Raw genomic sequence first — 10814 nt, 5'->3', positions numbered from 1 at the left:
GTTCGGGATATCGAGAACCTTTGCGCTCAGCAGCGATTGAACTCGCCTCAACACCGTCTCATCAACCAAAGTCAAAGTCAAACCTCGCTTTCATTTTCTATCGGGGCATCTTTTAGATATCAACATGGATCTTGCGAATACGCTCATTCGGACTGTGGTCCGCGCCTTCTACGAGACCCGCCACATTTTGGTGGTTGATGCGCTTTTTATCCATTCGGTGTATGCTTCACTATATCTGGGCCCATAAAGAATTCTAGTCCATTCACAGCATCAGCTCTAACTGTTGGTATCTATTGTCTAGACTCCATGCCGAAGACCTCGCCTTTCTCTTAGGCATGCAACAGAAGGACCTCCGGAAGCTATGCGCCAAATTGCGCGAGGATCGCTTAATATCAGTGTATGACTGGCCTGCAGCACCACATTATGCTGGACAGTGGCAATACTGACATGATCCATCAGTAATACCCGAGCAGAAATACGGGACGGCTCGACTCGCCCCGTTAACCGTGAATACTATTACATCCCGCTACACCCGGTCGTCGACGCTATTAAGTTCAAGATCTCGAAGTTAACATCGACTATTAAGGCTCAGTATACGCCGAGCGAGGAACGGAAGGAGTATATCTGTTTAAGATGCGGGGCAGAATGGACGGAACTTGACGTGCTGAGCTTGTACTCTGAGGAAGGGTTCGAATGCCAAAACTGCGGGGCTATCCTTGAGCGGACAGAAGATGTCAAGGGGGCGGAAGGGATTGACCGTACTGGCCACGAGAAGAATAGCAAGCTCATGGCTCAACTGGACACTATGCTGAAGTTGCTTAAACAAATCGACTCTGTCGAAATCCCGCCGAACGACTTCGATACCGCGTGGGATCATAAGATCGATGTCGTGCGAAACCAGGCCACTCACCCAACACGAGCTGCAGTTGTCGTGCCATCTAAGAAACAGGAAGCCGTTCGCGGTAATACCAAGACCGATGCCGGGGCTCTTGAGATCTCCCTCACATCTAGCGAAGAAAAGAGCGCCGCCGAGCAAGCGGAAGAGGCCGCACGCAAGGCCGCTGTGGAGAAGCAGAATGCGCTGCCAGTGTGGCATACACACTCGACCGTGTCTACAGGTGCTGGAAATCTCAATACGGTGAAGACGGAGACGGACGTCGATGTGAAGTCCGAGATCAAGGAGGAAGAAGATCGAAAGCCGGATCTCGATGCCCTCGACGACAAGGTCGCCGCCTACTATGCCGAAATGGAAAGGGAAAAGGCCCTTCAGGCCCAGGAAGATTCCAGCAGCGCAGAAGAGGATTCCGACGACTTCGACGAAGAGTTCGAGGACGTTGGTGGTGTTTCTGCGAGCGACACTGCGTCACCGGCTGTTGGCGGGACTGGCGCTGGTCCTACCAGTGCACCTACGAATACAACGTCCACAGGAATCAAGCGCGAGTTCGACACAGACTCTGGTACCAGTGCTCCTCAAACAGCTTCGGCAACACCATCTGCTACCGACGAAGGCCCAACAGCGAAGAGGGTTAAAGTTGAACCGGATGTCAAGAAAGAGGAGTCCGATGAAGATGACGACGAGGAATTTGAGGATGTTTGAAGAAGCTTCGCTGAAAGCATACCCTATGATCTACCATGCAGTCGGCTTCAACCCTTGTCGGCGCAGGCGCCCGGGAGAAGGTGTTCTGTCGGAGAGTAACAACACAATGACGGAAGAACAGGAGTATATGTATGATATTTATCTAACCAAGCTTTAAAAGGGGAACATGAATAGACTCGGCCTCGTTTTTTGTTTTTTTTACCTCATTCTTGAATTCTTCCCATTGGCGTAGAGACTTATTGGCCTTGCCTTGACTTTATCCAAACGTTCTCGTTAGCTCGAGGTATCAGTCAAGACATCTTTGTATTATACGGAGGCTTAAGAGAAAATAATCGAAACAAAATCCACAAGTACTATTCTCCGAAGAGACCAATCCATTCAAGTGAAAGCCCTGCTTTCTTTCTAAGATAGGCCCTCTAATTGTTCCATAGATCTGAGGACTATCCAGGAACCGCTGCCTTAAACGTCTCATTTGCAACCGTCAGTCATTCAATCAAGCAATATCGTTCCCTGGTTCATGAAAGGGACAACGCAGAAACAACCCGTGAAGGCCCTCCAACGAAAGCAATGCAAGCTCTTGCAGAACAACACCACCATTACCCTTTCTTTATTTAACACATGGCCGAAGATAATAAAGATGAAAAAAAAAAAAAAAAAAAAAAAGAACAAACATAAGAGACAGAATCCTTTCCCTGTACAGTGTTCAGAATCAGAGAACCCAATTCTAGTGTGGATGGGCAAACAAAACGCCGATCAATGCAGTCCCAAACACAGCGAAGGTAAAGAGCAAAAGGCGAAAGGAGATACCTCCGCTCTTCTCCTCAAGCAGCTTTCATTGGCTCATCTTTCATCATGATACAATGGGAGAATTTCGGGGATATATTGCATACAGGGCCTCATGGAGTGCCTGCAACTCCCATTTCCGAATCGCTTGCCATCGCTGAGTGGTCTTCCCATTCCTCTGGAGAAGGTACATCAGATTCTGAGGCCCCCGGGGTTAGACGCTGATAAGGATGCAATAAAATGGGATACTCACCGGAAGCCAGCTCTTCAGGCATATCAACAGCTAATTCCTCAATAGCTCCGAGGACGCTATGTTCGCCATTAGTAAGAGTGAAAGACTAGGCTATAGTTAATTAAAGATGATAACGTACCTTGCGCCTGACGGACAAATTCCTCATCTTCACTGTCATCAAAGTATGTAACTAAGCAGTGTTCAACAACCGTCTTGATTGTCTCTACAACGTTCGCTTCAACGTTGCTCCCAGAGGCTGAGAGGTAAGTCCTTCTCAACCTGCTGATACTTGCATGAACCAGCTCCTTGGCCGCTTGTGCATGGCGTGATTGCCAGTCGTCGCTGATGTCGCTAGCCTCTCCCGTGAATAATATCCGGCGTAAGAATTCCATGGTCATATTTCTGACCGCCCTGTCTGGGAACATAAGCAATGTCGGAGCCCAGTCTGGGATTTTATCTATGAGCTGGGATAGAAACCATGCCTCATTGAGATCAAGTCTCTCGTTGCGGCACGCCATAATGCTTGTGAAGAATGCGAGGTGTTCTTTACCCCCGCTGTCATTGATAGACTCCACCCCCTTCGCAACGTAGTCAATCAAAGAAACGATTCTTTCTTCATCAGTACTCCGTCGACAGAATATCAAGGTAGCTTCCAAGAACGGAGCACAGAGTTCAGCAGGTGCGACTCTTAAGCCATCCTCCAGCGCCTTGCATATTGGATCCGTGAGACCAGCCTCGAACTCCGCATCAACAAGTATTCCAACAATGCTTCTGCATGCTTGCGGGCTGCTGTATTGCTGAAGAAGCTTCTTCAGAACTAATAGTTCATTGTTTCTCCCAACAGGCCGAAGAAGGTCGCTTTCCGCAACTGTAAGAGAGTACCTATTGTCGGGTAAGGTCTGTCTTTCATCACCCGGCGTAGGTGACGCAGAAAAGTCGATGTTCTGTAGCAAGACAGACAGGAGATCGGTGAGTTTCCTATGTGAGAATCTTCTTCCCTTTTCAAGGAGTTTGCAATAAGCAATGTAATGGCGTCTCAGTCTCTTTGAATCATCACGATCAAGCCACACAATTTCCAGGCATTTTGAAAGAAATCCGTAACTGAGCACCATCCCGGCCTCAAGAGACCCAAAACTTGCAAGCAGTAAAAGGAATTCAAAGTAGTCATCCCATGCCCTGCTTGCAGTGTGCAACATTGTCCAGAGACCATGCAATGCTGCAACCACATTCTCGAAGCCATCCAAATACCGCTTATGCCATTTGTCTTTATAGCGCTCTTCCTGCCCAACATTGTTGCACAGGTCTTGCAGCTTTGAAAGCGCACTTATGAAGATCCTTATTGAACTGTTTCGAACAGCTGCATGGGGACACTTCAGCACTAGATTGCGTATGCCGGCTGGTCTTTCTGCAACCCACTGTAAAACTCTGTAAGCCGCCTTAGGAAGTTCAGTGACTGCCTTGAGCAGCTCAGACACAACCGCATCCAGTCCCAGTGGCTCTCTGTTCCTTGAGATAAGTTGCTCAAGTGTATCCAAAGCGATGAAAATAATACATTTGTCCAATTTAGAGTCACCCACAGTTTGAATGTCCCGTATGTCATGGAGCTGACATAGAAGGTGTCGCACAAACATGGCGTAGTATGGATCCATCAGACAAAAGGCTCGTATGAAGATCTCATTTTCCATCGCAATGTGGTTGGCAAGAAGCACTGGCACCTGCACATGAACGGGGCAATGGCTGGTTGTTGGTTTATAAATCGCCTTGGATGACTCCATACTCGAGACACGCTGATAAAATAGCATGTAAGCATTCCACACTTTGTTGAACCGGACTTGGCCCATGGAAGTGTTGTTCATAGAGTCATTGTAACCACCAAAGCACTGGTCTGCAATCTTGGACTGGTCAAACCGAGTGACATCTGAATCATTGAACTCAACCCACGAGCCTCTAGCATCAGCAGTAGGCCTTTCACGGATGTACGAATAATAGTGGCCAGATTCAGCTGTACCGCTATGAACTAAAACACCAACCAATTCGAAAAGGTCTTCTTGAACCTCCGCGTCTGGATCTGAGAGGTACTCGACTTTGAACGGGCTCATATCAATGTGCTCTGGAAATTGAAATTCGTCGTTTATCTTGCTCCGCATCATCGTAACCATGTCAAAGTCGAAGCGTTTGAGATGGAATATGAGATTATCCGGGACATCTTTCAAACAGGCTCTCTTCACAGCATCAACATGCCTTCCACACGAAGTGCAGGAGTACTTGTTATCTCCTTGCATGATTTCTCCTTCGACATACGCCTGAAGACTCTCCTCTAGACTAGCTTTACCCTTGATATCGCATTGAATCGCAGAAAAGGGCTCAAGGCGTTCCGAGATATGGGGACACTCTTTGGACTTGATCTGCTGCACTAGCTGACCACCGTAAAATGAGCGAAACTGCTTTTTGTCTTCCGCATTGGTAATCTGAGCCTCCCACCTGTCGAAAAGCAGGTTATAGAACTCGTCAACATCCATTTGTACCGTGACATCGACTGGCTCATTATCGTAGGTCCTTATTGAGTCCACTAGCCCTTGTGGATCGACACTTTTAAGCCACGTTTCTTGCATATAGCCAAAAACCTTCTTTGTCTCCTCAAGTAATATCTGGGAGTCAAGAGGATCCACAAGATCAAGCCTCATCATAAAGTCGCGGAAGGGAACATTCATAAAAAGCTGAGTTAAAAGCGAATTCAAGTAACAAGTGTTGGACAGATTCTTCAGCCCGGCATAGCCTTCTGGCGATCTGATCATTTTGTAGCGATCAAAACACCAGGTTGGTGAATATGTATAGTCTTCAGGAATGAGATCACTCAAGCGCTCTACGACTTTAGCGTAGTTTTCGTCGTATTTGCAGAGCAGGTTCAGAATACTGTACAGTTCCTGCCGAGAAGATGCGTGCATGACGGGCGTCTGAGGGGTGATGGCAACAAGGGATGTTGACTCCGAAAGATCCGGGAAGAGGTACTTGTCAAACAAGCTCTCAGCGAGATCAAACGTATCCACTGTGGCATTGGTTGAGCTTGCGAAGTCTAAGCACGATCTCAGGAGACGGCAAAAGCCTAGAAGTAAATGGTCGACAGGCTCTCGTCCAACAAACTCTTCGGTTTGGTGATTCAACAAAATAGCACTCCATTGCTTGAGATATTCGCTCAACATAAGGTCACGCGGTGACTTTTCCGCAACCGATTGGAATACTAAGTGAGCGATTTCGAAAAACTCTTGGGACTGCTGAACACAGCCCAGTGTCCGGGGGAAGTTCTGCACAAAGGCTTCCCAGATTGTAGCGAGAATATCGATTCTGACTGGATTCTCGGAAGTCGTTGCCTGTCGTTGTTCTGGGACTTCTGGTTTCCCTGTTTTCTTGAGCAACTTGGACGGACTACAGGCAACAGCTATGTTCTCCGAAATGCCCTTGCGAATAGGCTGGCGGTCCTCATCTAACAGCAGCGAAAACAGAAGCTGGTCGAATTTTGCTTCTTGCTTTAAGACAGCCCAAAACTCGGCGTCGCGAACAGAGCCTTCGATCATGATTGCAAAGGAGTTGCAGATTAGTTTGTGTATACCAAGCTCCGAAAGACGACCCGTCGATGAACGCCGCCCAACCTCCATCAAATGGAGCAACTGCCGGACTAAAGCTGTCGAATCTGGAATCAAGTCAGTATCGCCGGCTAGGGCCGGCTTCACAAGGAGAGCGTATAGGAGACATTCAACCAAACTAGTCGCAAAAAGGGGCTTCATTGGACAATTGTCCCATGAATCAGTCATTTCGGACCGTGTTAAAGCAGCAACCAAAACTCGAACGCTATGAGACACAAAGGCTTGATTTGGCGATGACTCTAATGCTTCCTCTCTCAGGCATATAGAAAGCGCATTTACTGAGTAGAGGAAGTTATAGGGCTTACCCATAGGGAATACGTCTTGATCAGATTTTTCGGTAGACCTGACTAACTGCAGGACCCTTTCCTGGGGAGGGAAGACAACAAGAAAGTCGTAAATCTCTCGAGCTAAGTGGTTCTCGAGACCTAAAAGATCATAAAGATCATCAAAATGCTTAAGTACTTCAGAATCCACTGATGTCAGAGACTGACGCCGTCCTGTCAGCGTAACCTCACGGCTGTCAGGGTCCCGGCGAACAATTAGCAGTCCCGAGTTCAGTTTGAGGTCTCGTACGGTGAGAGTAGGCTTTTCAAGAAGATCAATCCTATGCCCACTATAGATAGTGTTAAGTTTTGTGAACCCGGTGATTTGTACAAGCTTCTCAACGAACTCGGATGCAGTTGAGAGATCACCGATTTGCAACGAGCGGACTTTAGACTGCGTGCTGCCATCAAAAGCTTGATAACGTATATTGACTAGCTCGCCTTTTACAGGTTTACTGGGCAAGCCTGGCGGCGAGTTCTGGGGAGGGCTGTACTGGGGTCGACTGCGCAGGCCCTGGAGGAACTGACGCAGAAAGAGCAGAGAACGGCTAAACCTCAATTCTTCCGCCTGGGTTTCCTCTTCAGGGACCTCCGTAGCCATCGAATCGCTAGTACCAATAGTACCTTGGCCACGGGCAGACTTCAACTTGGAGGCAGCCGACTTCAGTTGGTCAACGCAGCGATCTACCAAGGCAACATGGGTTGCTTCAACTGCAGACCGTGGTGATCTGTTAATAATATTATGGTCGAGATACACCTCAATGGCAAAATTAGTGGCATCGGTTTCGATCGAGTCGGGTGGAGCTGTCAAAATAAAATCCCATATTCGGTCTACCCCTGGGATTGAGATGACCTCATTATCACCGGCAATGGGCGGAGGGTTGAAGCGAACCTCGTAGTTGATTGCCTGCTTTGCAAATGAGAGGACCTCGAAAAAGTAGTCTTCGGAAGGGGACAGTTCGGACAGGTACCCGTGGATACAGCGTTCAATGAATGGATTGCTCTTCGTACTATGTCTGGTAAGTGCACACAGGGTGTCCCAAAGTGCCCGTCTGCCTTGCTGGGCAAGAGTTTTCGCCATTAGGACCCTTCTCCACAGCAAATCACCTAAATCAGTGGTTATGGAGTCCGGGACTTTGTCAATAACGCGGGCCAGTAGATGGACGCGCGAAAGAAAGCCGTTCCGTGAGAAGGGCTCTGTGAAGTCCGTCTGGTTCATGTCCACGGTATGAGCCAATTCATTTATCAACAAGCGTGTCAGGTCAAAGTCCATAGCAAGCTTTCGTATCTCTTGTGTATCATAGCTGGGAACTAGGGCATTCAAAGCCTGTATGCTGCCAACGGTGAACTGATTCATCTCGGCAAGGTCTTGGACACAACGTTCATATGTTTCCATTTTGTCCATTTCGCTGAGTCCAACATCCATGAACAAGGTAAGCTGCGAACTTGAGAATTTCTGGAGGATAGCCTTATGCTCAACAGGAAGATCGTCCGCTGCAGCACTTTCACGAATGAGGCGTACACACAAACGCAGTGGGACAGCGTCTACATGCGGCTCGTCCAACAATTGATGTCTCTCGCGGTGCTTTTCACGTACGTGAAGAAGAAGTTGCTCACAGAAATCCACCATGCGTGAATCAAACCGGGAAAGAGGCAATTCAAGAAGTTTTGAGCACAAACACAACAGCGCTGGAGAAGTTGGCAAATGCATTTGAAAGGTTTTCGTAAGCATTCTGAGTATTTCAGACACCGTTCGGGGATCGGAGCTCTCTGTCACGGCCTTCCAGATTGTATCGGTGTCGGTGTCGGTGTATGTGGATGTTACAATCAAAAAGCCGACAATGTTGCCACTTCTGCTGATAAGCTGAGGGTGAGAATCAATGCTAACGATATATTCGACGATTTCATTGTCCCGTAAAAACCTGACGAGGTATTGCACGACGGGATGCTCAATCCCTGCTGGGTCGTTTTGAATATACTGCCGCCACACATTGACCAGGTCCATTTGCATAGTCTCCATTCCGTTGACCCTCAGCTCCATACGGCCGTCCAGGATATGCTTTTTCAGGGCAGCAAATTTCCACCCATAGTAGATAATGGAAGCACACTCATCTGAGGATATACCTTCAGGTACGGCAATGGAGAGATCCCTGGCGATCTCCAAGCCCAGGTCTTGGCCGCGAAGAGCGATTGTGAAGTAAACCCAAGATATAAAACGGAGCATCGGATCACTGACGTCGCTTGTAATCCAGGAGGACTTCTTGCTTACATGCATCTGGTAGTTTTCGTCTATGATCCGCATCAGGCTGTAAGCCGTTTTCATAGAACGTAGATAGGTAAGGGAATTGATTAGGGCATCATCTGCCTGGTACTTCCTCCGCTCGTTTCCGGAATCCATCAGGTTGTGCACAATAGTCACAACTGAAACCAAAGGGGATGAGAGCTGGGACCAACGGGGTATCAAAGTCAGGACACAAGTGGCATAATCGGAGAGCCACTGGAGCACGTTGAACTGAGGAGCCAGAATGTGGTCGTTCAGACGAGTAACCATGTTGATCACTTCCACGCCATGGACCCTTTCCGCAGTACGAAAGAAAGGTATACCATTTACCTGGAGCATCCAACCAAGTGAAGGAAGATAGGCTCTTGATATTAAGTCCGATACCTGCAGGTCTGCGTCTTCTATTAATTGGCCCAAGACTAAAGTATCCAGGCGGACTATATGGAGTGCAAGCCGAGTATAGTTAAGGAAAAACTCCTCCAGACATACCCAAGGCCCCCTGCCTTCATCTGGCTGGAGGTCTTGTCTGTTACAGCTCGTCAGTATTTATGACAAATGGATGTTTTCAGTGGCACTTACGAGTTCCGCAGTAGACTCTCCGGAATAACAGGAAGCTGTTCCCAAAAGTCCCGCTCGTCCAATATGCCCTCAAAAGTCAACTGCTCTAGATTATTTGCGACGTCATCGATCCAGTTCTTCACAGCAAGGAAGAACGGCGTTGCCTCCGGCGGGGACCCTACCAAATAGATTAGTCAATCTATTCAGCTTCGCACGAACACGGTGGTATTGCCGTACCTTTCTCAATGATTGCACCGATCTCCTCCAGATTGTCTCGCAAATCGAGATCGCTGCGGAACTTGGGGAAGGTGTCTGTGAGAGACGCTTGCTCATGAAGCTGAACCACCTCGGAATCTCCTAGCGCTTCGCCCAACGGCTTCCAACTCGATGTACTTGGATCTTGATCCATGTCCTCCAGCTCGGCCACTTCAATCTCCGGGCTCTGGGTAGGAGAGGACAACAAGGATATAACATTGGAGGGACGGGTGCCGACGTCATCCGCGGAGGGAGCGGGGGAGGGGGCGTTTGACTGATCAGCAGGGGTATCTTTGGGAATAGATGTCATAGTATCGGCGACTGGAGACTTCGTGTTGATAGTCATTCGGCTAGCCGGGCGGGTCGACGACGCAGGAGCATCCGGAGTCCGCTCGGGTATTCGAGAAGCAGGGTCGTTACTTGACCAAGGCTGCCGGATGCCGCTTCCACTGTCGAGGCGGGGACGTTTCCGAGTGGATTGAGGATCGCTTTCTTCCATGGGATCGCCAGGGGAACGCGTCGAGTCGGTCGATATAGGATCAAGCGGGGTGCTAGAGCTCTCTAGCGGGGCAGCTGCCATGACATTTTCCTGTGTTGCTCTGGGGAACTACAGGAAAATCAAAGGAGTAGGAATGAATTGAAGTTTTAACACAAATAAAAAAGGCAGTGGAAGACCAGCACCCACGAGTAAGAAGGGAAAGAGAGGCGATGAGAGAAAGAGAAAGATGAGAGTCGTAAGAGTGACGGGAAGGAAGAGCGAATGATGCGGGTAAAAAAAAATAAAATTTATTTATGATTGGTTTGCGGAGACGCAGCGCTCAGCTCAGCCTGAACATGGATGAGGAGTAACAGTAGGGGAGGTAGAAAAAGAAGTAAACTGAAAATGGTAGCCTGGGGGGCAGTGAGTTGACCTAACCAGGGTAAAAATTAAAACAAAAGAAAAGAGAATAGCTCTCCGTAAAGGTTGGTGGAAAGATATGCAAAGCAAAGAACCATAGAAGAGCAACAGCTCTGACGTTGCAGTGGAGAAGCTCAGTAGTCGTTGGCTCTTTTCTTTTTTCCTGTCCTTTTTTAATTTTTTGGCGGCACCGCAAAACCAAAAAGGGCCCTTCTGGACACAACTACGGAGATATTGTATACTATT

The 10814-nt window shown here is 48.3% G+C and overlaps 2 protein-coding genes across 2 annotated transcripts; one reads left to right on the top strand and one right to left on the bottom strand.

The window, feature by feature from the left end:
* Positions 1–124: 124 nt before the first annotated feature.
* ANOM_008507 (putative transcription factor TFIIE complex alpha subunit) lies at positions 125–1597 on the top strand (the record flags this gene model as incomplete). Its single annotated transcript, XM_015553763.1, has 3 exons — positions 125–219; positions 302–397; positions 460–1597. 3 exons carry the CDS (start codon positions 125–127, stop codon positions 1595–1597), a joined length of 1329 nt encoding a protein of 442 aa, XP_015403696.1.
* Positions 1598–2493: 896 nt separating this feature from the next.
* On the bottom strand, positions 2494–10250 carry ANOM_008506 (putative ubiquitin C-terminal hydrolase; the record flags this gene model as incomplete). The annotated part of the gene is made up of 4 exons (XM_015553762.1): positions 2494–2678; positions 2752–9383; positions 9437–9593; positions 9653–10250. The coding sequence occupies 4 exons, from the start codon at positions 10248–10250 to the stop codon at positions 2494–2496; spliced, it is 7572 nt and encodes a 2523-aa protein (XP_015403685.1).
* Positions 10251–10814: the final 564 nt, after the last annotated feature.

This window comes from Aspergillus nomiae (genome assembly GCF_001204775.2).
Source record: "Aspergillus nomiae NRRL 13137 chromosome Unknown contig00317, whole genome shotgun sequence".
Classification (NCBI taxonomy): Eukaryota; Fungi; Ascomycota; class Eurotiomycetes; order Eurotiales; family Aspergillaceae; genus Aspergillus; species Aspergillus nomiae.
This window is presented reverse-complemented; position numbering and strand designations above follow the sequence as displayed.